The sequence below is a fragment of the Canariomyces notabilis genome (assembly GCF_033297395.1).
Source record: "Canariomyces notabilis strain CBS 508.74 unplaced genomic scaffold N656scaffold_28, whole genome shotgun sequence".
In the NCBI taxonomy this organism is placed as follows: domain Eukaryota; kingdom Fungi; phylum Ascomycota; class Sordariomycetes; order Sordariales; family Chaetomiaceae; genus Canariomyces; species Canariomyces notabilis.
The window spans coordinates 143426-170487 of NW_027041850.1; the positions used below are offsets into that span (position 1 = coordinate 143426).

The 27062-nt window shown below is 54.3% G+C and overlaps 12 protein-coding genes across 12 annotated transcripts; 6 read left to right on the forward strand and 6 right to left on the reverse strand.

Moving 5' to 3' along the window:
- Positions 1-765: 765 nt before the first annotated feature.
- N656DRAFT_792171 (uncharacterized protein) lies at positions 766-1658 on the forward strand (the record flags this gene model as incomplete). Its single annotated transcript, XM_064817050.1, has 4 exons — positions 766-892; positions 939-1019; positions 1081-1412; positions 1464-1658. 4 exons carry the CDS (start codon positions 766-768, stop codon positions 1656-1658), a joined length of 735 nt encoding a protein of 244 aa, XP_064666491.1.
- Positions 1659-1870: 212 nt separating this feature from the next.
- On the forward strand, positions 1871-2515 carry N656DRAFT_717067 (ribosomal protein S6; the record flags this gene model as incomplete). The annotated part of the gene is made up of 3 exons (XM_064812178.1): positions 1871-1894; positions 1965-1996; positions 2224-2515. 3 exons carry the CDS (start codon positions 1871-1873, stop codon positions 2513-2515), a joined length of 348 nt encoding a protein of 115 aa, XP_064666492.1.
- Positions 2516-3535: 1020 nt separating this feature from the next.
- On the reverse strand, positions 3536-4156 carry N656DRAFT_716869 (defective in cullin neddylation protein; the record flags this gene model as incomplete). The annotated part of the gene is made up of 1 exon (XM_064812164.1): positions 3536-4156. A coding segment is annotated over one exon (621 nt), but the record flags the coding sequence as incomplete, so codon positions are not given.
- A 1104-nt stretch (positions 4157-5260) lies between these two features.
- On the reverse strand, positions 5261-5693 carry N656DRAFT_783574 (uncharacterized protein). The gene has a single exon (XM_064815981.1). The coding sequence runs from the start codon at positions 5600-5602 to the stop codon at positions 5345-5347; it is 258 nt and encodes an 85-aa protein (XP_064666494.1). The 5' UTR covers positions 5603-5693; the 3' UTR covers positions 5261-5344.
- Positions 5694-6579: 886 nt separating this feature from the next.
- On the reverse strand, positions 6580-9637 carry N656DRAFT_364718 (uncharacterized protein). Its single transcript, XM_064809395.1, has 5 exons — positions 8810-9637; positions 7835-8608; positions 7645-7784; positions 6999-7592; positions 6580-6935 (listed from the first exon to the last, which is right to left on the reverse strand). The coding sequence occupies exons 1-5, from the start codon at positions 9315-9317 to the stop codon at positions 6726-6728; spliced, it is 2226 nt and encodes a 741-aa protein (XP_064666495.1). The 5' UTR covers positions 9318-9637; the 3' UTR covers positions 6580-6725.
- Positions 9638-9833: 196 nt separating this feature from the next.
- On the reverse strand, positions 9834-10793 carry N656DRAFT_771392 (ribosomal protein L15; the record flags this gene model as incomplete). Its single annotated transcript, XM_064813856.1, has 2 exons — positions 9834-10422; positions 10471-10793. The coding sequence occupies 2 exons, from the start codon at positions 10791-10793 to the stop codon at positions 9834-9836; spliced, it is 912 nt and encodes a 303-aa protein (XP_064666496.1).
- Positions 10794-12077: 1284 nt separating this feature from the next.
- N656DRAFT_717013 (HET-domain-containing protein) lies at positions 12078-13211 on the forward strand (the record flags this gene model as incomplete). The annotated part of the gene is made up of 3 exons (XM_064812177.1): positions 12078-12563; positions 12588-12839; positions 12861-13211. Coding segments are annotated over 3 exons (1089 nt in total), but the record flags the coding sequence as incomplete, so codon positions are not given.
- Positions 13212-13867: 656 nt separating this feature from the next.
- Positions 13868-15652, forward strand: N656DRAFT_783578 (NAD(P)-binding protein). Its single transcript, XM_064815982.1, has 4 exons — positions 13868-14916; positions 14982-15326; positions 15425-15569; positions 15634-15652. The coding sequence occupies exons 1-3, from the start codon at positions 14293-14295 to the stop codon at positions 15500-15502; spliced, it is 1047 nt and encodes a 348-aa protein (XP_064666498.1). The 5' UTR covers positions 13868-14292; the 3' UTR covers positions 15503-15569; positions 15634-15652.
- A 1274-nt stretch (positions 15653-16926) lies between these two features.
- N656DRAFT_783581 (cytochrome P450) lies at positions 16927-18988 on the forward strand. Its single transcript, XM_064815983.1, has 4 exons — positions 16927-17272; positions 17342-18154; positions 18215-18529; positions 18588-18988. The coding sequence occupies exons 1-4, from the start codon at positions 17183-17185 to the stop codon at positions 18795-18797; spliced, it is 1428 nt and encodes a 475-aa protein (XP_064666499.1). The 5' UTR covers positions 16927-17182; the 3' UTR covers positions 18798-18988.
- N656DRAFT_783583 (glutathione S-transferase) lies at positions 18904-20505 on the reverse strand. The gene is made up of 3 exons (XM_064815984.1): positions 20153-20505; positions 19667-20070; positions 18904-19606 (listed from the first exon to the last, which is right to left on the reverse strand). Exons 1-3 carry the CDS (start codon positions 20200-20202, stop codon positions 19233-19235), a joined length of 828 nt encoding a protein of 275 aa, XP_064666500.1. The 5' UTR covers positions 20203-20505; the 3' UTR covers positions 18904-19232.
- A 956-nt stretch (positions 20506-21461) lies between these two features.
- On the forward strand, positions 21462-22457 carry N656DRAFT_801361 (uncharacterized protein; the record flags this gene model as incomplete). The annotated part of the gene is made up of 1 exon (XM_064818114.1): positions 21462-22457. One exon carries the CDS (start codon positions 21462-21464, stop codon positions 22455-22457), a length of 996 nt encoding a protein of 331 aa, XP_064666501.1.
- Positions 22458-22644: 187 nt separating this feature from the next.
- On the reverse strand, positions 22645-23550 carry N656DRAFT_716991 (alpha/beta-hydrolase; the record flags this gene model as incomplete). The annotated part of the gene is made up of 1 exon (XM_064812175.1): positions 22645-23550. One exon carries the CDS (start codon positions 23548-23550, stop codon positions 22645-22647), a length of 906 nt encoding a protein of 301 aa, XP_064666502.1.
- Between the last annotated feature and the right edge of the window lie 3512 nt (positions 23551-27062).

A 27062-nucleotide genomic window follows, 5' to 3' on the forward strand; every position in this document is an offset into this window, starting at 1 on the left:
TGGTGATGTGATGCGGTTGTGATGATCAAGGAAAGTGTGCCTTGGGAATAGGTGTGGGCATCTCGACATCACAGCTGTATTGTACTGTATATACAGGACCGGTATTATAGATACCAGCTGAACTGATATACCGCCCATTGTGTACTTTGCTGCAAGTCACATTTATAAACTTGTTTACTTGTACATACAGAGTAGACGGTGTCCAATGCAAGATCATTGTTCAGGTAAAGAGCACTTCCCTTACTGCTGAGCATTCAAGGGGTCATGGTGATACCAGACTCCAGAGGTACGTAATCCAAACATGGAAGGCGGTGTAGGGTAGCCCCACCGCTGCAGCGCGGCAGAATATCGGCATATGCCGCCAATAACTCAACCACCGGTCCACCGCAAGTTGTCGCCGCAAGTGTCTGTTCGCTGCCTGGACTGCCGATTTTGGCGAGTGCGGACTGTCAAGTGGAAGGAGGAATCTAGGGCAACACCTATAACTACCTGATCTATCTTCTATATATTGGATTACTGCTAGGAGGTGACTGGGCTAGACTTTTGAGCCCTCCTTACAACCTCCAACACTTATAATGAATACGAAGTACAACCCCTCTTCTTTCACGACCCCGCCGTCTTCAACGAGCTTGGGCACCCTGTACTGTGGTACCCCTCCAATAGCTTCCCTAACTCCAACAACGAATAGCTATAGAGTTAACTACATCGAGGCCGCCAGCGGCAGTGTCTCCATCCGCTGCATCTACGTCGGTATCGGCCTCTACCATGCCTGCTTCGGTAGAATCGAAGCAAAGTGACGATTCCGACACGGTTCCATTTACCAACGTGGAAGATCTGTTGAAAGTGATTGATGGCACTATCAGGGCGGGCAGGGACTCGCTTACCGTCACAAGTACAGTATCACGGTACTATTTCTATATAATGTACTAACTATTCAGATGTATCCCTCAATCGTTTCACCGAATTCGACAAGACCCGAGAAGAGCAACGCCGCAGGTTCCGCTTCCGTCATTACGACAGTAGGTTCCGGGATCCTCATTATCGCGATCCCAACCGGCATTCATGAGCAACTCCACGCAGCATTATATACCGAGTTTCTCTGGAAGGTTCGCGATATGGGTTTGAGGAGTTGGATAAGTCTCGCCAGTGAAACACTTTCAGCACAGGATCATTCTGGATGGAGGTGCAAAGAGGGCGATTCAACCGGTGGCCCGACGCCCAAACGAGGTGCTAAATCCGCTTGGCCGATCCTTGTTGTCGAGGCAGGAGTGTCTGAGACAATACAGCAATTGCGTCTAGACATGCGGCGGTGGTTTTCCATGTCGAACCACCAGGTTAAGATGGTACTCCTCGCCAAATTTGACGGTGACAGCAGCCAAATCGTTTTGGAGAAGTGGGAAGAAGAGGCCCCAGTTCGTCCGGGAGCGACCACGACAAGACACTCCAGTCTGCACCTACTACAGCCAGTACTCAGACAAACCATCACAATTATACGAAATACGGCTACCGATCCAGTATCTTACGATATCACTGGAGCCCCATTGATTCTATTATTCCGACTTCTCTTTCTTAGAGGGCCGGGCCCTGGGGAGGGCGATTTCGTTTTGAACGTTCCAGAACTTAAGGAGTACGCGGAAAAGGTTTGGAGCCGAGTGTAGTTTAGCAGCCAATCAAAGTTCGGCATACCACGCCGACCAGTCAAATGGACCGGCAGCGCGGATTATGTAAGTGAGCGACACCGAAATTCCAGACAACCAAATCGACTTGCCGATTGCGATTGCGATTGCGCTGGAGAGTTGTTCGGGGAACCGCAGCAAGGCATCAACCTCTACACAACCCGGCAGCGCCTCTATCTCCGCCGACCGTCAGCATGTTATACGAAATAATTGGCATTGTGAGTGCTCACTTATAACCATCCTCACTCGCAAAACACAAAAACACTGACAGATGCAAAACCACAACAGGTCCGCCCAGGCAACCTTGCCGAAGTGAAAGAGTGCGTTTTCATGCCATGCCATGCCATGCCATGCCATTCCAATTCCATCTCCCGTTCCCTCCTCACCAAATCCCCACCTTTCCACAGGCCTCCCCATTAGAAAAAAACTCCCGGGTGATGGCGAGATGGCTCCCCTCCTCACCATCTCGAGAACATCTAGCCGGGGCCGGTGTTGTATAGACACTCAAATCCAATCTCAACCCTGCTAACACCAAAAACCCAAACAGAGTCGTCCTGACCGCCGGCCAACGAATCCTCCGCGAGGGCGGCGTGATCCGCGACATTGCCAACTGGGGGGTATTCCTGCTGCCGCGGCCCGTCGGGCTCAACCAGATCCGGTACCGCCGGGGGCACTACTTTGTCATGCGCTACGACGCCAGCACGGCGACCCACGAGGCCGTGACGCGCACCATGCGCGTCGACCCGCGCGTTATCCGTTCGGGGGGGGTGAAACTGGGCGACGGCAAGCTCGAGACGCTGAGCAAGTTTGGGAAGATCCAGTGGAGGAATATGGAGTGATTTCTGAGGTACTTGACTGTGGGTATGGGTATATATGGGTTGGGGTTGCGGTGGATAGGCATGCTACGCTACCTACCTACCGGGGATGGGGTGTGCTTTTGGAGCGGTGGATGGGGTGCGGTGTTTCGAAACATGAACATGGACACGAGGCGAGTGGGTTCCGGAAGAGAATGGTAACCAAACCCAGCGTTGCCTCTCCCAACACACAGGCCCTTGGTTGGACCGCTTGGGCAGGCGGATGGTGGGAATGCTGCTCAGCCGGTTTTCACGGACCCCAGAGAACTTCAGCTTTGGACGGGGATTTGCCTGGCCAGTTCCGATGGGACGCTGGCGGCTGGGCGAATGGACTCCCACACTCGACCGAGTCCCCTCAGGGGGAAGCAGTACTGTACGATATGTACTATATTCTTGCTTTCGGGCGCAGGAAGGTGGCTCTTGGGTCATAGACAAGCACCGTTGGGGCAAACACACACGATATTAGGGTCATGCATTATTTCTCTTTTTCAACCCCTGGGTCGGTCCAATCTCTCGGTGGCACTTGGTCTTCAGGCCAGCTTCACGGTCAGGGTTTTCTCGGTCCCCTTGGCCTCGGGGCGGCAGAAGAAACCCTCGTCCCGAGATGACTACTGGATCAGACGGGCTCCTGGCATGTCATGTAACGTGGCACTACTACCATCCCATCGTTTGTGTGCTTACACCAGCCGGCGTCCCTGAAAGCAACAACGCATTCCCCTGTGATGTCCTTCCAACAGCGGCTGGAAGCTCAGGGTTACAAGCGGCCAACGGCCATCAGACTCCGAAGAAAAAGGTCCATATTTTCTCTTCGTCTAGCGTATGCAGTAGCAAGCTAAGATGCAAGCTCCATACCCGACCGACCGACCGCTGCTGATGCGTACTCCCTGTATGCCGGGGCCATGCTGGATACCAAATTCGTCTCCCAAGGCAGCAAAAAAGCCACAAACCCGTCTTGCTTCCCCTCCCTCCTTCTCGGATAGCTCCATAGCCCATCCCTGAAGCAGTCTAATCGTCCACCTCCATACCCTTCTCCTTCTTACCCGGCACAATCCCCTTCTCCCGACACCAAACCACAAACTCATCAATAAGCCCCGGCCAGGCCTGCTCCTCGGACCAAAACCCCAGCGATTCGTCCTCCATCGTCCTGGCAGCAAACGCGGCAGTCTGGGTCCACAGATCCCTGCTAACAGTCCGCGTCCACCTGCTGCTGTTGCCGTTCTCGACGTAAAACTTGCCCCTCAGGAACCCGCTCCATGCCTCGAGCCAGTTGACCTTGGGGGACCGCCAGGAATGCATTGTCGGCTCAAACAGCACGCCCCAAAAGGTAATGGCCGATTCCATATCCAACGCCCTCTGCTGGGGTTCCTTGCCGATGCGGAATGCGAGGTCGTAGAGCTTCTTGAAGTAGGCCGGATCGGTGACCACTTGCTTACAGAGTCGTTGCACGTGTGCCTTGTGGGATTTTGGGTTCGCGGCGACTTTTTGTTGGGACCACCCTTTTACAAAGCCGGTTCGTGATATCTGCCCCATCGTCTCGGCCTGCACAATGTCGAGTACGACAAACATGGAGTAGTCCTCGGGGTTCGCCACGCTGCTGATATATCCTACGGCGGACTCCACGCCGAGGGTGTTTCGGGACGGATCGGTGGCCACATCATCCTCTATCCGGAGTGAGCCTCTGCTCCTCTATGCCATGGTAAAACAGCTTTTTGGACGTACCGCTGAGAAGACCATCAAACATCTCGTTCAGGGCCTTTTCAAGCTCTTCAGCCGACTTGTCGTCTTCCGACGCCTTGGACTTGGACTTTTTGCCCGAGTCATTGCCCGGCCTCCCTTTGCTCGAGAAATATCTGCCCGAGACCACATTGTCAGTTCCCAGTCTTGAGTTTGCAAACACGAACGATGCAGTATAATGTAAACAAGAACCGACTTGTGGTCGGACCCCGAAGAGGGTTCGGCTCGTTGGTACGGCTTTTTGGATGCCGGCTTGGCTGCCGACTTTTGCTTGGCCGCTCTCGGCATGGTCGGATCCTCCTCAGCAATGGACGACGACCACTGCGCGGCTTGTGTACCCGTAGCCGCGTTTTCCCCTTCCCCTTCTTCCCTGGGCAATCTCTTGGTGCGGTCTTGTGGGGACTGGAGGGGTTGGTGCGATGATGTTTGGGGGGGCTGAAGGGTTACGTAGCTACCATCGGTCTCGGTCGCACCTTCAATGTGGGGCGACTTTGACGGCAGGCGCTCTGGTCTTTTTTGGAAGCAGGAACTGAAGAAACGCTGGAGCATCGCGGAAGGATCGATCGCGGTTTTGGCGGTCATGCCGGGGTCAAGACAAGGGGTAATAATACATGAAAGAAGGGGCGAATGGATTACACCCGGGAAGGAGACGTCCAGACGAGCATACAGATCTCGGACTGCGGAAACACAGGTGGACTGGGCTCCACTGGGAGATGCCGCCTTTGTGAAAGTTTGTGAATGCACCCGACGACAGCCTGAGTTGTGGTTTCTGAACGAAACAATGATCTCTCGCCGAGGCACAGCGGTGCAAAGGAAAGGCACTGGAAGCAGAAGAAAGACCGACACGGGCAGAAACGAAAGAAACGTTTAGTTCCCCCGGGACGCCGTATGAGACATGGTGTCGCAATGCCGATCTTGTCTTCCAGAATGCTTCTACTACCCTAGCCGTGTCCCAGGTAGGGAGCCACCCGTATTGTCGCGCCGTACGCAGCGGAGCGAGACAATGCGAGCGAGGGGGGCCAGGACAGGACAGGACAGGACACTGTACAAAGCAGGCAGCTTGAAATCAGGAAAAAAAACTCACTGGTTGACCGCCACAGCGACATCGTAGTTGGCATTTCTCAGGTACTGTGTCGCATTTTCAATCCAGAGCTTGTCAGCAGCGGGTTCATGCAAAAAGTCAAACAAGGATCGCGATTCGAGAGGGTCCATGGATAGGTAGGATGGATATCGGGCCGAAAGAGCACCCCATCCATCGGCCATGCGGCGCGATATCGCGGGGGCGGGGAGAGAAAAGAAAAAGAAAAAGAAAAAGAACCACCTGCTGCGCAGTCTCATTTGATTCCCGTGTGACGGCTACAAAGTCCTGTATCGCGAGCCTCCGTTGTGCTGAACTGGTAGTAGTCGGAGGCATTTTGATGAGTGAGAGCGGCGGTTGCTCGTGTGAGAGGCTCGAGCTGCTGCAAGTCGATTAGGTTGTTTGCGTCGCCGGGTATCAATCGTTATCGAGGAATGATAACGCAAACAGCATCCGCCGTCTCGTCACACACGACCAAAGTATACTACCCAGCAGTTGGAAGGTGTACCAGGTCCAGCTTCGAGCACGAGCACGTCTGTTGTAACTTGTTCGCGGGGCGTGATCGTGTCGTTAATTCAGATGCGGATGCGGATGTCTTGCCAAGAATTCGCAGGTTCAGGCAGAAAGAAGAAGTTCGGTCTTGCGATCGGGCCTGGACGGGTTCCAACTCACTCGGGGCGGGGTTGAAGGACGGACGTTGGGGGCTGTTTGAACTCGGAGGTTGATGGGTTAGCAACGTCGTTCTAGGTAGCCTCTTGGTGGGAGGGACAACTCGAGCTGGAATATATGACTGGGCTTCAAAACATCAAATTTGGCATTGATGAAAGGAGGGTAGGACACCTGGCTGGCTGGCTGGTAAGGCTGAAAAACGTGATTGCAAAGCGGCGCACACTTTCGTCTTATAGTGGCGGTGGGCCAGTGGTCGATCCTATTCCGGTTGGTCTTGGCGCGGGGAGATGGCTGCAGGCCAAACTCCAAGCCGCACCCCTAAAACATAAAGTTGGAAACCGATCACGATTACTCTGTATATGTGGATGGGATAAGAGGTGGCACTTGATACTACATGAACTCGATGAAGAAGCGGGACTATAAGTTGGGTATCGTAGCAACCCCTATCTCTCCCCTTCCGCCCTCCATCGCCTACAGTCGAAAGATCACGCAAACGCTGCTCATGATACCCATGATATAGATGCCGCGGAACCATATGGACTGCTCCGCCAAATATTCCCGGACTAGCATTCCCCACGGCATATACAGAAGACCATGCTGTCAACGGAAACGCCCCCTCCCCCCTCGCTTCGTCACCCCCCGAGGCTTCAGAACTGTCCCGTGCTTTCCATAGAAAACTTGCCCCGGCCACAGGATCTCCATTCTTCCAGCGAACTAGTCGCCAAGGGGCATGCCTTCAAGATCGTCCAGCAGACGGCGCCAATTCTCAGCCAGCATCTCCGAGTACTTGACTCGCTCCTGCGCCCAATCCTGGTTCCATCTCGAGACATTGTACTGAGTATGTTGGAAGTAGACAAGCTCGTCACGAAGGCATTCCTTAACGAATACAGACCGGTTGTGCTGGTTGACAATCGACTCCTTGTCCTACAGCATTGTCAGTCAGTCCGCAAACACATCTCAGTCAAACCCAGTTACAGAGCAACTCACCTTGATGATCGCCTCCACCACCTTCTCGATCTCACCGGGTTTGACCATACCCTCCGGTTTCGCCCGCAAAGCCGCCAGCTTTGTCTCATTACTCGCAATCCGCCGCTCCAGAGATGGAATATTATCCTTGTCCAGCCGCTCTCTCCTGTCAAACAGGTCTCGCAAACTAACAAGCGCATCCCGCTGGCGCTTGAGATCCTCAAGGACCCCTTCGTCCCAGGCGCGGGCTTCGTCCTCCATCAGGCTCTGTGAGGTACGGAGATGCCTGCTCATGGCTTGGAGTCCGTCGTTGAGCAGCGGCACCTCGTTGGTGTCGGTCGCATATGTGTCGGCGCTCACTTCGGTTAAGGATGTTAGTGAGAGCGCAATCCGCGCATGGTCAGCGGCCACGCCTTCTGATCTCTTGACTAGTCGGTCCATGACGTTGCAAATGGTGATGTACAATTCGGCGCTACGCCGGACGCCGGCGCGCGTGCGGCTGAAGAGCTCTTCGAGCGTTGGAGGGAGTGAATCTTCGAGACCGGGAGGTAGGGATCGGCCTGTGAATTCGTCTTGCACTGAGATGGTTGCCTGCTTGCGCCATACGGAGAGCTCCTGGGGGAGAACATATTAGTTGTGGCACTTGCAATGTAGATTCAGTACTTACAGTTGGAACAGTCAAAAACATGACAACTAGCTGCTCCTGGCTCAGCACAGGATGACGGACGAGCGCATTGAGAAACCTCGCCAGCCCGCGACGGCGTTTCTCAATGAACGCCCCATCGTTTGACAGATGGTTGCCGTTAACTTTCAAACATGGTCAGCAAGACCTCAAAGCCGGCGGGGTATGCACTAACCAGCAACTCTTTTGGGCGGTAACAACGGCAGCACCCTGAATGGATACCGCTTGTGCAAGCAGTCAAGCAGCCACACAAAGTCGCTGTACCGACGGATCACTTTGCTGCCCCTCCTGGAACTCGTCACCTCATAGTTGTGATGTTGGAACAAGAACATGCCCTCCTTCTCCGGCATCAGGGTCACCACAATGTTCTCTTCCACCGCGGGCCCTGCCCGCCCGCCCCCAATGGTCCTTCCAGGGACCGGGGCTGGAGGGGAACCGCCACCCGGCTCTCCCGCACCCCTGCCCGCACCGAAGGGAGTTGTAGGGTTTGGCAATGGTTCGTTGAACCCACCAGCTGGCGAAGGGTTGCCGTCCTGGAAGCCCCATGCATTCGAGTTTCCCCCCACCACTGGTTCGGCCCCTGACGTAGGAGCATTTGTGGTGAATGTTGACGTTGTCCGGCGGGGTATTGTTGACTGGGGACTGGTCCCGTACAGGCCCCTGTTCGCATTCACAGCTGAGCTAGCCGTGTCATTTCCATTCACTCTGGATGGATCCGGCGCGTGGTTGTGATTCTTGTGCAAGTCGGGCGCGTTCCAAGGGTCTTCAGGATAATCCATCGACGGCTGTTTGGGACGGCGCTGCTGCTTGTGGGAGGCCGGTTGGGAGGGTTTCGGGGGTGTCACAGGCCGCTGGGGCGGTTTCGCGGCCAGGCTGTCAAGCTGCGGTAATGCAGGCGTGCTGTCAACAAGGTCGTGGAGGTTGGGCCGGGGAAGATCTGGCGAATTGACGTGATGGGGTTAGCATTGATAACACACTTGTTGTTGCGGGCCGGTCCCACTCTCTCTAGCATGCAAGGCGAGGAACAACAAACAGCTGAGGGAGAGCTCTCAGATAAGATAAGAAGATGGGTTGACGAGCAAGCAAACCTCTCCTCGGATCGAGTGGTACATAACGGCAGAACAAGGCAGAAAGCATGCCAGGGACTCACTCCGTCTTCTCTCGTCCACACCATCAAGGCTAAGACCCTCGCCTTCCTGCGCCAGACCAATCAATGCCAACAAGACATGGAATTGGTTCCTGTCCAGAGCGACCTCTCCACCGCCGCCACCACCAGGCGCAATGATGTTCATGATGCGTGCCTGGGCATCAGCGCTGAGTCTGGCAGCAGCAAGGGTTCTTGCCACCCCGGCAGACGTAATACGGCCTCCGCTGCCGTCCTCGGCAACGACCTTGTCGAACGCCTCAATGTAGCTCTCGGGCACCTCGGAAGGAGGCAGCAGATTGCGCACCAGGTCAGCACGGGTGAGCTGCTTGCGGGGTGTTGGCATGTCCCACGGCGAGTCTGAGTCGGCATCGTCATTGGCAAACAGTGCCGTGCTTGTTGATCTGGTCATGGGTGGTTCGTCTTCAAACAGCGACGACCTGCTGTTGTTGCCAAAGTTGTTGGATTCCAGGCTTGGGGATTCGCCCGGCGGAGAACTGCCAAAAAGAGACATGTTGATATGGGATTGGGTATGCTGCGCGAAAGGGGCTCGGTCGTGGTAGCCTGGGGAATCGCGGTTCGAAAGTGTAGCAAAACAAGTGATGTCGTTGCGACAAGGTGATTATCCAGGACCAGGCGCTTAGACCAGAGCGCTGCGTTGGAATAATGCAGCAGGTATGCAATCAACCTGTGATGAAAATCCAATCGGCAAACAATTCGATTGCATTCAGCAGCGGCCTTTAGCACCTCAAATTGAAGCGACGCGTCAACACAGGAGCAATGCCAACTCTGAACTGATGGAGTTACGAACTGCTGCGGTTGGAGGAGGCGGGATAGATAAGCTGCAGTGAGACAGGGGTAGCTTACGACGGCTGGCTCCTAAGCTAACGCTGACGCTCAGTGGATTACCGCCACCTGAGGCTTGACGTATTTTATCAGCCACACCGGCGAGTTAGTGTATTGTACAATACCCCCCTACAACTCGAAAACGTAGAATACATTGACTGAAGGCGAGAATACAATTCTACCGTTAGAATAACCTGTCAGCCTGCTCCTTCAGCGCCTTCTCCCGGGCCTCGGCCCACTTGCTATCATCCACCGTTTCGCCCGGCACCCTGAAGTACAGACTGGGCGATTCGCCGGGCTTCAGCATGTGGCTCAGGTAGCCTCTGTGCGCAGGATCCCTGTAGTATTCGATATTCCATCGGCTTGTCGGGTCAGGCAAGCGGTAGTAGTGCTTCTTAGCAATCCTCGCCTGCTCCAAAACATTGTCGACGTGCTCGGGTCCAACTGGCAGCGGCTTATCGGTGTGAACGCTGCTGCCGTATACCAGTCGCTTTATGGCGTTCTTGGTGTAGTATCTGGTCGTGATCTTGCCGCCAGCCGACTCAACGGCCTTGATTGCCGCAGCGGATGCCCGAGATACGACGATATCAACCGGAGTTTTCAGCGCTTCCCCGCCGCGAGCAAGGAGCTTGATGCCGTCTTTGACGTTCCTCCCCACGGCACCGGATAAGACAAGCTCGCGGGGCGTGATCTGTTTCGTCGTGTCAAGACGGCCGGCGTCGATGAACTTCTGGAGGCGGTCGATGTTCAACTCCATCATTTCGGGGGCGCGGCTGGCGAGGGGTTAGAAAGAGACAGATTCGGCCGTTCGGAGATCATACTGGTTTTCCATGCCCATCCGCCCACGGCTGAAGATCAATGGTGTTTGACCACCCTGGAACCACGGCTTGACTTTGCCATGCTGCTTTTGGCCCTTGTGACCACGCCCTGCCGTCTTGCCATAGCCAGAAGATGGGCCGCGACCCACGCGAATGCGCTTATGGTAGGCGCCTTTGTTGTTGGAGAGGCTCGCGAGAATGGATGCGCTGCGGGTCTGTATTGAGAGGGCGGCGAAAAGGGACACCAAGCTTGTCGATTTTGAGGGCGCGTCAACTGCCGCAGCGCAGCATCGAGGCGCGAGGGTCAGTGGCAGTCGGGGAGGCATTGTTGACTTGGAAGAGTGCGGATGCGCAGCTCCGTCAAAAAGCGTCCAACGTTCCCAGGTTGAATTTCAACTTCGGCAGGTCCACTTGGCCGGGCTGACTAAGCACCTCGCCGTCTCACCTTCCCTCACCGTTCCAAACTCGCTTCAACAAATCTCGGCGTCACGTCTTGACAGAAGCCATTTCTTTCCCAAAACATGTGAAATATGGATACACCCTTCTTTTCCTCGGATGTTCACCCATCAAGTATGGCGAACGCCGCGCCAAGCAGAGACAGCGACGACAAGAGCTAACGTTAGCCCTGAGCCCTTGAACGCATAGCCGATATCAAGCATGTCGGTTAACTACCTAAGATGGCACGAATCTGGGCCGTCACTGTGCTCGATTGCCATGCGGCTTTCCTGGTCCTGAGGTTCGCTGGCCTGCAGCTGATTTGACAGTTGACTGCCACCCATAACCCCCCCAAAGGCTGCAGCGATTCCGAACGCATGCAATGGCGTTGCACAGCCCCAGATGCCCATTTTCTGCCCTTTCACGCAAACACGGTAAAGGAGGCACTTATTACCAGCACTGCCTCTAATACATGCCCTCGAGCTGCCCCGATCTCACCAAGTCGAAGTCAACTGTGATTGCAGCAACGAACATTTCAATCGTCTCTGAAGTCTTCAGGATGTCATTCTGTGGATGTTGTTCAGACATATTCAACAACCACATATTCCGGCACGATGAGACCCGCATTAGCCATCACAAATCGATTACGAGCTTTGTGGCAGCAGTAGACGAGTGTTGCATAATCTGCCGGCAGGCGTTTCGGAGCCTCCCGCCCGAGACACAGGAAACCTTGCGCTACTATGGCAAAACTGTAGCGGCGATGTATGAAGATCCATCACTGGAAAGCTTGCCCGATGGGCAACCCTCAGGCACCGCCGTAATGCCCAGTTTCACGGAATTTCATGTAGAAATGACGAAGTGGGCAGCTCCCTGGGAAATCGGCCTATCTATCCACCTGAATGCGGCACATAGAGTTGAAATGTACCAACGGGCATCATTGACGCCGATGCCGATTTTAGTTTGCGGATCATCGAGAAGCTACAATAGCCAACAGCCGGCATCCTCCGCGTAATCTTTCACCAGGTCGGTAGTAAGGGTTGTAAGTACTTTCCCAGCACTTATCATAGCTTGCTTATGCTAATAAGTTGGTGCTAGACCACGCTAGGATTGTGAGCAGGATTCCAACTTCAACAAATACGGGCTCTTCGGAAACTTGGGATCTCGTCAGGGCCTGGCTGGAGGAATGCACTACCGAGCATCGTGCTTGCAACATGGCAAAGCCGCCGTGGCATCCAAGCCGGCTTGTCGACCTTGGCTGCTCGCGCTCTTCGAACAATGACGTTTACCCCCGATTCTCAATTGTAAAGGGCAGCAAAGTGTCTCCGGGACAGAAATACATCACCTTGAGCCATCGGTGGGGGTTGTCCCATACTCCTCGGATTACCGTACAAAATCTGGGAGCTTACGAACAGGGAATGCCCATGTCTGCTCTTCCCATGTCATTCCGGGATGCGATTACTGTTGCGCAAAGACTAGGCATCCGGTATATCTGGATCGACTCGCTCTGCATAATCCAGGATGGCGACAACGGACAGGACTGGAGACGAGAAGCCCCGCTCATGGAAAAGGTGTATGCAAATGCATTCTGCAACCTAGCTGCCAACTGGGGGTCAGACTCGGTTGGTCATTTTTTCGAGAGAGACACAACGCTTTTTGGTCCAGTTCAGCAACGTCTGCTCAGCTAGAACCGCTTTCCTATCATTCACAACCTGACTTACAATCTGTTTATTAATGGGAACAGTTGGATTCAAGAGGTTATGGATGCTCCCCTGAATAAGAGAGGTTGGGTACTGCAAGAACGAATCCTTGCCCCGAGGATTATCCACTTCTGTCGCCACGAAGTCTTCTGGGAGTGTTGCGAAAATACGGTTTCCGAATCCTTTCCAGCCAAGCTGCCACCGATAGATCAGAGTACAGGAGATTATCTACTACCTGGCGTCATCCAAGATCTCTAAGAGCTGATACACTCTCTCGATAGTCCCGGGAATAGTACTCTCTATGAGAGGACCGGGTCGAAGTCGAACGAAGCTGGCCGGCTGTACGACTTATGGCACAGTGTGGTCGAAATCTACACCAGATGCCGACTCACCAAGCAATCAGATAAGCTGGTGGCCATCGCTGGTTTAGCCCGGAGTCTAAGCCCATTTCTTCGGGATCTGTATGTTGCCGGAGTATGGTCAAGGAACCTGGTAATTGACCTTGCCTGGTACATGGCGGAGCCGGAACTAGTCAGCAGAGACTCCAGCCTTCCCTATCGAGCTCCCAGTTTCTCCTGGGCATCGGTGAATGCCATATCCGCTGGCCATTGAAGCTAGAGTCTCCTGCTGCAGAACCTCTTGTTCAACTCGTCTGTACCAAAGCCCGGCAAACCCATGACCAGACGTCGATGACGGAGGCCACGGCGGATACCGAGCTATTAGTCGAAGATATTTTCGGGCCTTGCGATTTCCCGGCAGTAGAGCTCCAGGTTACCGGGAGTCTCCACGCTGCAGTTATGAGGCAGTCTGGCCAGAACGACCGCCCTGACGCGAACGAGTTCATCTCTCGCATTGCCTTGTCCCGAGACGTTACAAATTTTCAGACTCTTATTGAAAAGAAAGCCATTTCAATCGCACTGGACAATATTCTGGGTGAAGCCGAACTGGAGGACAGGCTGTTCTACTACGTGCCCTAGGTAACCGTACCAAGCATCATACATAAGAAACCACCTGGTACCGTTTTCGTGACGCCGTATACGCCCGGAGTGTGGATCGCCTTGATGTTGGAACTGGTCGACCCGGAGCTGGGGCAGTTTCGTCGCGTAGGGATCATTGAGGCGAACATGGATCGCGGGCGTCCCACGCTTGACACATTAGCAGTGCTGCTGGGAAGTCCAAGAGATGGACCGTTGCACCCCAGCTGGGGCTTCAATGAGGAGTTTGGTTTACACACTATTTATATCATATGATATCAGCAGTTGGAAGAGCACCATTTTCATCCCTAAGATACGGACCGTTGTCACTGCAATGATGCTATGGTGTCACCCGACCATTCGACACATCAACGCGCTATCCACGTCGAACATGCACCCCATCCACCAGACCACGGGCAACCAGGTACAGCTCCGTACCCATTTCTATCCACTACCCTGGAAACCACCACGCAACGAATGTCCAATGCGAATTGAATGCCCAGCACGCGAAAGAGGGGCATCCGCAGGACACTAGCTAGAGATAGCAAGGCGGCCAAGACACGGAGCCAAGATGGCACCATGAAAGAATCGCTTGATCTTTGCCTGCTCGTACATGAGGCGCTTATCGCTACTGCCCAATGGTTGGAGTTCCCTCTGCAGGTTTCAGACACTACTCTCTCTATCACGCACCAGGAACAGCAGCAGCAGTAGCACCTACAATGGCGTCGTCAGCTAACAATGACACAAGCACCGAGAAGAAGCTCGTCGTGGTAGTCGGAGCAACGGGAAACCAAGGCGGATCAGTAGCCCGGCGGTTCCTCCAAGACCCGCAGTACGCCGTGCGCGGGCTGACCCGCAACCCCGCGTCCCCAGCTTCGCAAGAACTCGCGGGGCTTGGGGCCGAGATGGTGGCGGCCGATCTCAACGACGTCGAGTCTCTCAAGTCCGCATTTGCCGGGGCCTACATCATCTTCAGCGTGACGCAGTACTGGGAGCCCTTCTTCCGGCCCGACTGCCGGGCCAGGGCCAAGGAGCTTGGCGTGACGTGCCGCCGGTATGCGTACGACGTCGAGTACCGCCAGGGCAAGAACATTGCTGACGCTGCCGCGGCCGTGGCGGTGGACTCGTTGGCTGAGAATGGGTTCTTGGTCTCGACGCTGAGTCATGCCGGCAAGTGCAGTGATGGGAGGATTGAGGATTTGTATCATTTCGATTCCAAGGCGGATATCTTCCCGGATTATGTCGTGGCTACGTACCCGGCGTTGGCGGCCAAGATGTCGTACATCCAGACGGGGTTTTTCACGACGAGTCATGGGATTTTGCCGGATTCGTACTTCAAGAAGGTCAGTCGTTTCCAGTTGTGCGAGTCAACCACCGTGAGATGAGTTACTGACTGTCTAGACACCAGCTCCCCGACGGCACGTTCGAGATGCGCTTCCCCACGTCCCCGGACAAGCTCATCCCGCATCTGGACGTGAACGCCGACACGGGCAACTTTGTTTATGCCGTGCACCAGATGCCGCCCGGCAAGCACTACATGGCTGGCAGCTACCTCAGCTGGAGCGATTTTGCGAGGGCATGGGCCAGGGTGACGGGGGCTAGTATCAGCTACCGGGAGGTCAGTGTTGAAGATATGGTGGCCGACACGCCTGATAAGGATTGTGGGCTGGAGGTTGCGTTGATGTTCAAGTACAGCTCTGATCCGGGGTATGATGGGGGGATGGATTTGGTTAAGGCTGAGGATCTACGTGAGGTGAGTTCAATGTACTAGTAATAGTCTGGGGTATATGGTTCCTGCCCCTGGCGAGCGGATCGGCTGTTTAGTGAGATACAGCTGCTGACTGTTTCCAGGCGGGCATCGACTGTCCGATGTTGACTGTGGAGGAGTCGCTGGCTCGGCAGGACTGGTCGGCTGTGCTGAGCAAGTGAACTGTGAAGTCTTGACAGCGCCCTTGACGGTGTCTCGGTCGACGTCGTGGAGTCAGGACCTAGGACACTGCGAGAAGAACGGAGTCTCCTGTCAGCCAGATGTGGTCCAGATTCTAGAGTTTGGACCTTACGGTCGTGGGATATAAACCCTGGGTTTGAGGTTAGCCTCCGTCTGACCACCCATCTAACATCTCATTTCAGGTACAAGTACCTTTGAGTTGGACTCCCTGGACGCCCGGTGGGAAGCAACGTCAGCAAGCTGTGAATCCCGTCCGGGAATGCAATGCAATATGCAAGAGCCGCGTAACACACCGAATTTCGCCTTGTGCATGTATGCAATCATCAAATCATGGGATCGATCATCGATATCAACGGTCGGCCGGAGCGTGATTAGGAAGAACCAGACGAATCCCGCGCGCACATATGAGATGAATCACTTTGATTCGAAGGCATAGCCATACGTACCGCATGCAGTGGCTAAGCACACCTACCTTATGCACATACGGTATTTGTTGCGATAGGCTCTATCGCAAACGATAGGGCGAGATTTCACTGGACGCGCAGGTGCTATATAATTCACCCTGGCCGGAACCCTCCGTTACGACACGAGGACGGACATATTCCGAACGCATCCAATGGCCAATGAGCTGGCTGGCTATTCCGCCTATAATTCCCGGTGGCACTGTGACGCCACGGGTTCGGAGTTTCGTTGCCCTCCGGACGATACCGGCGTTAGGTAACCACTGGCATGGAGCAAGCCTGAGAGGATCCGAGTGCGAAATGCGAAAGCCAGAGGTGACGGGATTGGACTGCTAGACACGAGCACTCGAGGAGAAAGCTGCAAACAAGCATATTACTTGCTGTTTGTGGGACGTGAGAGTGACTCAAGCTGAATAAAGTACTAATGATGGCGAGGGAACCACACACTTACTTGGACAACAGGAATAGATACATCATGGATGTATCTGTATGTGTTATTATGGACACGATATCGATGGCTGCAGTACCTGATATCTATACCGGACACTGCTACATGTATGTACATACACATTGCAGTGAGAGTCCGGTTCCAATGCCTGGACGGTTTCGCCGATTCGGGATTATCGACAAAGTCACCGCAAATTGGCTCGTCAATACCAACTACAAGTACCAGATCCTTCATCCTCTATCGTTTTTAGACATAACAGCGAAATCACTGCGGGATGTAACATTGCTGGTACATACCAGTCAGGTACCTGCAATTCCAACAGGGAATCGGATTCAACTTACGGACGGACACAGCCACGGGATATTCAGCGGGGTCACTGCCTCGGCTGTGACTCTGTGCCGATCGATCGTGCACTGCACCGTTATATTGTAGTACAATACCGGGGCCGGGTGCCAGGGAGAATCCGACTCCGATGTAACGGCATGGCTTCCGGTGACATGGTAGGCGTTCAAAATGAGACGTGTTATAAAGAGGGGAGTACCTTCGTATGCCGGCCATTGACTACTAGTACCAGACGTCAGAGTTTATCATACCAGAAGGATATTACTAGTATCCCTGCCTGCAGGGGAGTAACTTGAACTTGAAACCCCCTGAGTCCTGGACATTATAACCTGCAAATCTCAACTTCATCGAGCTTTAGTGATTACAAGAGAACTAGACTCAACAATCAACGGTTCAACAGGTTCAACACCATGGCCATGGAATTCGGCCACATCCTCCACTGGCAGAATGCCACCCTTGCGGTTCACCCATGGACCATCCTCTACGCCATTCTCGGCACTGTAAGCAAACTGCAACTCCTTCTCTCCCCTTTTCGTGATGCCAAACAACCTCCCTAACCACCTATCCAGCTCCTCCTCTACACCATCACCCTCGCCCTCTACAACCTCTACCTCCACCCCCTCCGCTCCATCCCGGGTCCCCTCCTAAGCCGCGCCTTCCCCATCCCGCACGCCCTGCGCATAATCTCCGGCCACGGCCCCATGCAAGTCCACCAACTCCACGAAAAATACGGCCCCGTAGTCCGCGTCTCACCAAACCACCTGACCTTCACGGACCTGGACGCATACAAAACCGTCTACGGACACCGCGTAGCTCAGGCTGGCTCCGGGACAGCCCACGTGCCCGAAAACCCCAAGTGCCTGACCTATTACAAATCCACCGACGAGATCCCCGTCAACATCCTCATGGCCGACCGCGACGAGCACGCCCGCCTGCGCCGCGCCTTGTCCCACGGGTTCAGCGACCGCGCCATGCGTGAGCAGGAGCCGCTGATTGCGAGGTATCTGGAGATGTTGGTGCAGGGGATCAAGGAGGCGGGGGAGCAAGGGAGGAAGCCGTTGGATATGGTCAAGTGGTATAACTGGATTACGTTTGATATTATTGGGGATTTGACGTTTGCCGAGTCGTTTGGGTGTTTGGAAAAGAGGACGACGCATCCGTTTGTCGAGCTGATCACGGCCACGGTCGACCGAGGCGCGTACCTGCTTGCGCTGAGGTATCTGCGGCTGCAGTGGGCGGTGCTCGGGGTGTTGAGGCTGCTCGCGGGGGATCCGCTGCAGTTTTTGAATAAGATATTGGGGGATAAGGTCAAGAACCGGTTGGCTGTGGAAAAGGAGCGGTATGATTTATTTGAGGGGTTGGTGAAGCGGAGGGAGGAGTGGGTGAGTGTCATGCTCCCCCGTTTTTCATGTCCCTGGGAAGTCCTGGCTGATGAACATTAGAACCTCGGCGTGCCCCATCTCACGTCCAACGCCATCTTACTCATCGCCGCGGGCTCGGAAACAACGGCCAGTCTGCTGTCTGGCGTCACGTACCTCCTGCTCGAGAACGCCGAGGCCCTGGAGAAGCTGAAGCACGAGGTCCGGTCGTCCTTCAAGAGCGCTGACGAAATCACCATTGCCTCAGCCAGCCGGCTGCCGTATCTGCTGGCCTGTCTGAACGAGGCGCTCCGTCGCTGGCCGCCTGCTGCCGCCAATCTTCCGCGCGAGGTACACGAGGGCGGGGAGACCATCTTGGGCAGGTTTGTTCCTGAGAAGGCACGAGACCCTAGAGATGCGCACTAAGTGGAAGGTAATCGGCTAACAAACATGACAGACCATTGTCGAGGTGCAACTGTATTCCATGCATCACAGCTCCCAGCACTGGCACGACCCGTACACCTATCGGCCGGAGCGCTTTCTGCACAAGTCGGAGCCCAAGAATGGGGAAGATGGCGCGGCCTCCGAAGAGAACCCGTACGGCGACAACCTCGAGGCACTGCAAGCTTTCAGCATCGGACCTAGAAATTGCCTTGGCAAGAAGTGAGTCGTCCCTCATCAGAACCTTCCACCCGACTCCTGCGCCTCGGAAAAGGTACAGCTAGGGTATGAGAGACCTTTGCTAAGTATAAAAATAAACAGCCTGGCCTATGCCGAAATGCGCCTCATACTGGCCCGCATCATTTGGGAATTTGACTTGCGGCCCGGCGTCGATCTCAAGGATTGGTACAAACGGACAAGACTTTACACTATATTTCACAAGCCTCCGTTCCCTGTGTATATGACGCCTGTCAAGCGGTGATGCTCAGGGGCGGAGTGAAAAGGGGACTCGCATTTGCGGTGACCCAGCTGCGGGTCCGGTGCAAGGACGGGGGCTGTACAAAAAGTGTTTGGCATAACATGAGGAGGGTATACAACGGATATCAGTGAAAGGAACCATACTTATGTACTAGAAGCACGCGGTTGTCTCAGCTCGATGCAATCAACTCTTATTCCTCTTCCCCTCGAGCTCGTCAATGATGGCCTCGGCCCGCTTGTAGCCCGGCTCTTCCTGCAGGCGCTGCAGGTAGGCCCACAACTTTGGGTACTTGTCCTCCAGCTTCGGTTTCCCCTTGCCGTCAGCAAGCGCCCCAATCCTCTCCTTGGCCACGGCCAGGGGGAAGCTGAGGAGGATGTCGGCGACGGTTAGATGGGCGCCGCACAGATACGAACCGTTGTCTGGCGACGTCTCGAGCTGCGATTCCAGAAAGCGGAAGTGTCGATCCACGTTGGGCATGACGAATGCGGCAGCGATCTTGTCGGCAACGCCCGCTGTGATGGGGCGGATGAGGAAGGGGATCTTGGGGCTTCTCAGAACTGCGAGTGACTGTCAAAACCTCCTGTTCTGATGTCAAATCTAGGACTTAATCGACGTACTTGAGAGAATAAGCGACACCAACAACGGCGGCATGAAGCTCCCCTCTGCATAATGCAGAAAATACTGGCAGCGCATCCAAGCCTCAGTTTCCCCGCCAACCTTGCCCTCCTGGCCGTCCAGATACCGCTTCGGGAACAGGGGTTTCCCCGGGGAGGAGAAGTGCTCGCACAGATATTGGGCGATGAAGCCGCTCTCGGCAAGAACGAGCTGCTTCTGCCGTGTCGGGTCCGACGGGTCCTGGTCAAAGGTGAGCGTGAGGATAGGGGATTTGCCGAGCGGATGGATCTTGGTCAGCTCGGGAGGCGCCTGCATGTCCTTGTCGCGCTTGAAGATTTCAACGTCATACTTCAGGCCAAGCTCCTCGAGCAGCCAGACAAAGCGCTGCGCGCGGGACTCGTTGAGCCTAGGAAGAGTGTCAGCTGAACAAACGCGAAGTCGTTGCCAGCGGCTTCGTGCCATTCGTGGGCTTCTGTGTGTTCCCTTACCAGTAAAGCTTGATTTTGGGAAGGATCGCCGACATTTCGGGCCTGGACATGGAGATGCGTCGACAGGAATTCTGAGTGTTGGCAAACTTGATACTACGAGGAACGGTGTATTTGGTGCCCGGCGTGCCCGACCAACTTCCCGGCAAAACTTGTAAGATGCGTTTGATGATTGATCGTGAACGATGATCATGGGTGAATTCGTCCCAGCTGTCTGATTATGTTCCGCTCCAGACACTTGCGAAAGGCAAGGGCCGGTCTTGCTCAGCTCCTGCCATTGAAAACCTTCAAGATGTTATATCCATGAAGGTAGCAGTGTAGCACTGGGCAATTTAACGTCATCCTTCTGCGCCTTCCTCCTGAATCTGTAGATGACTTCGGTTGTGGCGTAAGCCGGGATATTGCGGAGGGGTCTCTAACCGTTTCCGGTATGTCGCACTCGCTTACCAGTCAGCTTACTGTAACAAATGTACCGTACATGCACTAGTGGCGCTGGAAAAGTCAACATCGGCATCAGAAACGTGATTTTTTTGATCACTGGTTGCCGACGACGAGGCCATGGCTCGGAGTTGTTTACTGATGCACGTAAGATTCCGAGGTAAATTGTGTACTACATGTCTGGCCAGCTCTAAACTGGCATCATTACTGGAGACGCGAAGCCTCCGTGTCCCTAACAACTGGCGTAAGCTCCCGTTTTTGATGTAATTACAATACGAGTATGAACTATGCTTGTAATTTTACGTTGCTATTTACGAGGAGTATGTAATTCGTGGTGTGGGACTAAAAGATCAGTGCCTGAAAACTCGCGATCTCGACGTTCGACAACACCTGATTAATAAAACCAGCTCAGATCAACCAGATGAACAGACAACCGCCGAGTATTTTACCATCACCAGCTAGGTGACTTACTGCATATACCTGCTGATATTTTCCAGGGATCCTACTAAATTCCTGGACACTATCATCCAACCATGCCAAGGAGTACCTCAGGTAACGAGGCGCGTCTGTCAGTTGGTTCACTTGGTTCACTTGGTCAAAAGTTGCCCCATGATTGGGCGACGCAGGCGCGCGGCGGCCGCCCAACTCCAAGCATCACGATCCTTCTGCCTCTCCAATCTCCATCCCCGCGATTCCACGTGATAGTGCCTCACTTCGCGGGGTCTGTCCGTAATGCCCAACTTGTGAGATGAACTTGCAGTTACAGTGTCACGATTGCGACCTACTTCATCTCAACGAGTACCGTTGACCTGCTTCGATCTCGACTACTAATCTCAGAGCACGGCTAACTCAGGAAAGTTCCAAGTTCACAACCATGCTCGAGTCTCAACCACAGACGTCAACCCTGCTGAGACTCCCCGGCGAGCTCCGCAACCAGATCTACGAGAGCATCCTCATCTTCTCGCGGCCGGTAGTCGTGTACAGAGAGGCCGGAGACGATGGACCGCCAGAGCCAGCCACCTCGCTGTACTCGCAGCTCACAGCCCTGTTCTTGACATGTAAGCAAATCCACTCGGAAGCCGGCCGGTTGTTCTACTCGCGGAACAAGTTCGCCCTTCCCGCCATCGCCTGCACGGCGCCGCACCAGGTCCAAATCAACTTCCTGATGCGCTGGTTCCTGGACCCCATCGGCCCTCGCAACGCCAGCGCGATCCAGCATCTCAGAGTGCCCTTCCCCCTGGACCAGTCAACCGCCATCATCCGGTACATCTTCGACAGGCCACTGCCGCCAATGGTTGAGACCGATGAAGATGACGGCAACCCGGACTGGAAGCTGATTCCTTTCCTTCAACGCCGTTGCAGCAACCTCAAAACCATTGAGCTCGACATCCGAGGAAATAACAGCTGGGTCCGCCTCTTAACCGGCCTCAATCCGCGCTCTTTGGCGCCCTTGTTTGACCGCTTAGACGATGCACTGCGGACTGCTTTTCCCTCGCTCCGGCGCATCACGGTGTGCACCAATTCTGGGCTTGAATCCATCTTTCGCACGAGGGACTTGGACCCGGACCTGCTGGCTCCGTTGCTCCAGCTTGAATGGGGACCGCTGAGGAAAATCCTGGACAAGAGAGGTTGGGACATGACGTTTACGGATGTGTGTGGGGAGGACAGCGTCTGTGGCTCTTCTACCGCGGGCTCAAGCAGGGGAGCGCCCTGGGGCCCCAAGAAACCGTACCCCCCGACACAGACGGTTGTGCGACGGCGGTTGAAATATGCAACCAAGTTCCTGAGATCCCCCAGGCGGGCGTTGAGGGGCTGGGAGATACAGGAGCAGTGGGACGGAGTGGCGGGCTTTCTAGTCGGCTGTATTTGATGTACTACTCTACAACATAAAGTGAACAACATAAAGTGAGTGTACCTACACCAGATACTTGTACTAAACCCGCAGCCTACGAGCCTGACGAATAATACAGGACCTTGATCACGGTATGTCGATACAGTCTGCATCGGCAGGTAACAAGAACTGAAAGACATCAAATCCGTCTGTGTCACGCAGCCCCTTAATCCTCCTTTTCCGGCTCTCTCAAATCACCACCCTTCTCCATCAACCCATGCCTCTCCCCATCCTCAATCAACTCCAGCCGGACCACCCTCTCCCTCTCCTCCTCACCAATGCCCACCCCGGCGCAGGTCGCCACAAACTCACACAGCATCTCCTCCGCCCTCTCCGCATTTTTACTCAGCGCATGATTATCCCCCTCAAACAGCTGCAACCTCCTCTCCCCTTTCGGGTTGGCACCATACATCTCAAACAACCTCCTGCTACACCCATCACTCAACGTCCGATCCCCAGTCCCATGCATCAACAGCGCCGGCCTCGGAGCCAACCTCCTAATCCCCTCCGTCCCCGCCGTCTGACTAGCCACGGTAGCACACCCGACCACTCGCTCATCCCCGTCCGCGGCGCTGAACACCACGGCCCCGCCAAACGACCACCCGACCAGCACGAACCGGTCCAGGCCGTACATGTCGCGCAGATAGGCCATGGCGGCTTTGGCGTCGGCGACGCAGGCGGCCGTGCGCGCGGGGAAGCGGTAGTCGAGACGGAGTGTGGGGATCCCGACCGTGGCCAGTTTGCATGCGAGGGAGAGGTAGATGGAGCTGGGGCCCGTGACGCCGCCGCCCGCGCCCGAGAGGAGGAGCGCGGCTGTGCGGTGGTGGTGGGTGGGTAGTGTGCCAGGGGCGGTGGTGAAATCGGGAGGGAGGTGCAGGAAGCCTGGGACAAAGCCGTCCTGCCCGTCGCCGGTGTCGACGTCGATTGACAAGGGTTCGACCTGGGCCTGTTTGTGGGCTGCTGATTCGAGACGGGATAGGTGTGGAGGGTGCGCAAGGCCCGAGTACGAGTGGATTGTGTGCGGCTTCATGTTATTGTTGGGCGGGGCCTGGGGTTGGAGGGTGGTCGACATATTGGGGTTTGAGCTTGAGCTTGAGCTTGAGATGCTTCGCTTGCAATGTCTACTAGTACCGCAGATTGTGATGCTATGAGCAGCAGGGCGGATAAGAAGCGGTGGTGTTAAGAATCGTAGACGCATCGAGTCGGTTGGCGGCTCGGAGGTTGTAACGCTTGGATACCAGGTGCTCACCATATGTCTTCAAAAGGGGGGTTGATGATGTCACTTACACGCCTCCTTTACTGGCGTGCCCCTTATGTTCGTCATGAAGTGGCGATCGCAGACATGACAGACTATGGGCTCCACAGGACGGTAGGTATCAAATGAAAAGTTGTTTAATACTCAAATGGATTCGCCTGTTCATCGCAGTCAGCGTCTTGTGACTCCTGTTGTCAAGATGGGGGCTGAGTGTTGAGTTGTGTTGCAATACGGCAAAAGGAACGTTCCTTGCCTGCAGAGGCTCTGGGGTACCCTATATAGCACAACAAGTTGGGAGACCGGCCCAGCATGGTTCGAATCCATATGATACCTCATCCTATGACAGTGAGACGCCGAAACAGCCGTCTTTGCCTGCATCATGATGTAGGCTGGGGTCAGAACCTAGCATTGCATTTTCATACAAGCAAGGAGGACACCAATGAAACTATATATTGTCTATATACCTGCTAAGACGTTTAGAAAGGGCTAATCATGATTTAGTCGTCAGTGTCCTTCCTTGCCTCTATGCATTCCAGTAAATCCAAATTGAAAAACCGCAAAACTCAGTTTCACCATATCATTGTGTATGTTCAGGAGCACTACTGTGAATATCTGTTTTCCAGACAGGCCAAATCAACATTGATTGACATCGCTACGGTACCTAGAAGCCGGTGCGCCAGGGCTTGATTGCAATCAGGGACTTAAGGAGCAAGTCCGAAAATGCCTCCGAGTCCTGTTGCTCAACATGACTGCCTTTAATTCAGTCTGTACTACATGTGCTATAGTAGGTCCCGGCGTCAGGTTAGGATACTCATGAGTCAGGATTCGGTGAGGAAGTAAAGCTTACCTTATATAATGACATCCTTAAGATATCAACCCTGCCTTGGTCAGGTTCATACATGTACATGTAGGGACAAGACATGGTGCCATTGGTAACTGGTATGGTTGGGGAAGCGGTCTCTCGAGAACCCCTAAATCCGCTTGATCGGTGTTGATCTCCACGGCTTACCGTCTATCTAGACTGATACCTAGCTGCACCCCCTTCTTGCGTCATTGCTCAGACTAGCCGTGAGGCAACCTACATGTAGTCTAGGCGCCGTACATCTAAGGTAGCTAAGGTAGGTAGCCAGCTTGAAAAGGGCCTCAGCCTGCAGACCATGTCGGAGCCGAGGAGGAGGAGGGGGATGTGAGTTGGGACGGTTTCGTTTCAACTACAGTGAGATGGCGCTTAAACGTGTGCTCGTCACTGCAGCCGAGGCGGCCGACGACCCGAACCGAACATGCTTGGGGTTACATGTTTGCTGCCCTATCGGCTCTCGTGGAGCTGAGTGCCGGGAGGATCGCGTTGGGGGCCGGTGGACGGTGGCAGCTGAGCGGCCACGTTGGAGGAGGAAGGGGTGTGTGTGTGTGTGTGTGTGTGTGTGTGGCTACCTACCTAGGTAGATGGATGTATCTAGATTTAGTCCTTGTGTTCCCGGAGTTCGTGGCTACCTAGTTGAGGTTAGACGTGGAGTCCTAGGCAACGTTACTTCGGGTTTGTAAGGAACTGGAAGTAAGCACAACATAATCTCACCCACGGATTGTTCCCTGCCAAGCTCCGCGCTTCCTGAGACAAGATTATGAAGTTGTGAAGTGATATATTCAGTTGTCTCATGAGCTTGAATTTTAAGGTTGAAACTAGGCAGCTAGGAAGGGATTCACAGCATCCCTCCTTTTAGTTCAACACACACAACCTACCCCAGGCTCCAACTAACACGGCGCTTATGGCGTCTGCAGTTTGCGCTCATTGGGTGCCAGGGAGGTGGTCGTCGGCCGGCAACCAAGCAAACCATGCAGAATCATCATCAAATCCTGCACCAACAGACGCGACGCTGCGTTGCCGGCTGGAGTTTATGCGGCCCAGTCGGTGATCGGAGAATGAGGTGCCGGCCTACATGCTACTGTGTAATATTTTTTAGTACACCATCTTAGGAGGTAAATCACATAGATGGCGGCCATGGGACGGGGGCATGGCCCCCAGCCCCTCAACTCTTATCCCCCAATCCAACCGGTACATCTGATGTGGACTGCAAGTCACCGTCGTCTGAAGTGAGAAAAACGTGCGTGCCCTGTTGAACGCGGGGGTGAGGCACAGCGACGCCGCTACACCTTGATTAGAATCCCTGTTGGTCCGCACGGTTGGGGGTTGGGGCGAGGGCTGGGCTGGCTGATTGGCCGCCCTACCAGATTGATTATTGTCCTACGCACATTGTTCACCGCGAATCGTGACTCGGAATCGATTATCGATGAAAAAGAGCCGAGATAAGCGTCCGATTAATGTGGCTATCCTCAACGCATTTTATCATTTCATAACAGGATGGGGTCACTCAGGGGTTCAGGGGCTCACTTAGATAGGTGAGTAGGCTCCTTCAGCATATCCCGTCTCCTGTATTGCCCAGATGTGGGTGTCATTGTGTCCATATGCCGTATTAGAGTGCTTAGGGGCTTACTTGGCAGAAAATGAGGTGAACCGTCGGAGCTGAGCAACCCCAGTCGGCAGTTTGACAACGAGGCGCGGTTGGTTCTCTGAGTCTGGGGCTTGAAAAACCGTTTCGGTCCAGGGCCATTCCCGCTAACTTTGTTGGTGAAGCTCGATTTGCAGATGCAGCTGAAATCGGTGTGTTGGGAGTGTTACGTGTATAGTACAGTACCCGGCGGCGTTGACGTGGGGCCGCCGGGGGCCCGGGCTTCAGTTCATGTTGTGGATTCAGGCACAGTAATGTCAAAATAGAAACTGGTAACATCGATGAGTGTCTTCAAGTTAGGCAACCAAAAGTGAGTGCTGGCCAATGTCGAAAGTGGCGTGCCCGGCCTTTGAAGTTCGGTACCAATCTAAGGTAGGTAGTACCTTACCCACATGGACATGGCCATCTTGGAAGGCCAGCGGCCATGGTTCAGGCCTGCTTGTACTGTACTTGATGGTACTCGACTTGTAAGTTGTGAACTGTAAAGGTAGACAAGGCGGCAGACCAAATGCACAGGCACCAAGGATGACTTCACGTTAGAGGATCGCTCTGTGTTATCTATCTACCGCTGGAAAAGAAAGAGATGCAATTCTACCTAAAAAGTACATGAAGGTAATCCTAACAAAGGCTGTGAGCCCCTGATTACATGTAATGCAAGCAGTGATGCTGTCCGTTCCAAGCCTGATCTAGGTCCAATGCTTCTGCTCAAATTGTCTATGCAAGTTGAATATGTCAAAGGGGGGATATCGACGAAAAAGAATGGAACCGTTATCTGCATGTGTAATGCGTGCAAACTCGCCCGGAGCTGCAATCAAATCTCCTCCT

What these genes read in the sequence shown, in the direction of transcription:
- N656DRAFT_783574 (XM_064815981.1), bottom strand. Translation starts at nt 5,602, where the DNA reads ATGAGACTGCGCAGCAGGTGGTTCTTTTTCTTTTTCTTTTTCTTTTCT.
- N656DRAFT_364718 (XM_064809395.1), bottom strand. Translation starts at nt 9,317, where the DNA reads ATGTCTCTTTTTGGCAGTTCTCCGCCGGGCGAATCCCCAAGCCTGGAA. An exon ending in TGTGGACGAGAGAAGACGGA is followed by an intron (nt 8,609 to 8,809) that starts GTGAGTCCCTGG and finishes AACCCCATCACG; the next exon opens with TCAATTCGCCAGATCTTCCC. An exon ending in TGGTGGAGGCGATCATCAAG is followed by an intron (nt 6,936 to 6,998) that starts GTGAGTTGCTCT and finishes ACAATGCTGTAG; the next exon opens with GACAAGGAGTCGATTGTCAA.
- N656DRAFT_783578 (XM_064815982.1), top strand. Translation starts at nt 14,293, where the DNA reads ATGGCGTCGTCAGCTAACAATGACACAAGCACCGAGAAGAAGCTCGTC. An exon ending in CGGATTCGTACTTCAAGAAG is followed by an intron (nt 14,917 to 14,981) that starts GTCAGTCGTTTC and finishes TCTAGACACCAG; the next exon opens with CTCCCCGACGGCACGTTCGA. An exon ending in AGGCTGAGGATCTACGTGAG is followed by an intron (nt 15,327 to 15,424) that starts GTGAGTTCAATG and finishes GACTGTTTCCAG; the next exon opens with GCGGGCATCGACTGTCCGAT.
- N656DRAFT_783581 (XM_064815983.1), top strand. Translation starts at nt 17,183, where the DNA reads ATGGCCATGGAATTCGGCCACATCCTCCACTGGCAGAATGCCACCCTT. An exon ending in TCTACGCCATTCTCGGCACT is followed by an intron (nt 17,273 to 17,341) that starts GTAAGCAAACTG and finishes CCACCTATCCAG; the next exon opens with CTCCTCCTCTACACCATCAC. An exon ending in TGAAGCGGAGGGAGGAGTGG is followed by an intron (nt 18,155 to 18,214) that starts GTGAGTGTCATG and finishes GATGAACATTAG; the next exon opens with AACCTCGGCGTGCCCCATCT.
- N656DRAFT_783583 (XM_064815984.1), bottom strand. Translation starts at nt 20,202, where the DNA reads ATGTCCAGGCCCGAAATGTCGGCGATCCTTCCCAAAATCAAGCTTTAC. An exon ending in CCCAAAATCAAGCTTTACTG is followed by an intron (nt 20,071 to 20,152) that starts GTAAGGGAACAC and finishes CACTCTTCCTAG; the next exon opens with GCTCAACGAGTCCCGCGCGC. An exon ending in GGTGTCGCTTATTCTCTCAA is followed by an intron (nt 19,607 to 19,666) that starts GTACGTCGATTA and finishes AGTCACTCGCAG; the next exon opens with TTCTGAGAAGCCCCAAGATC.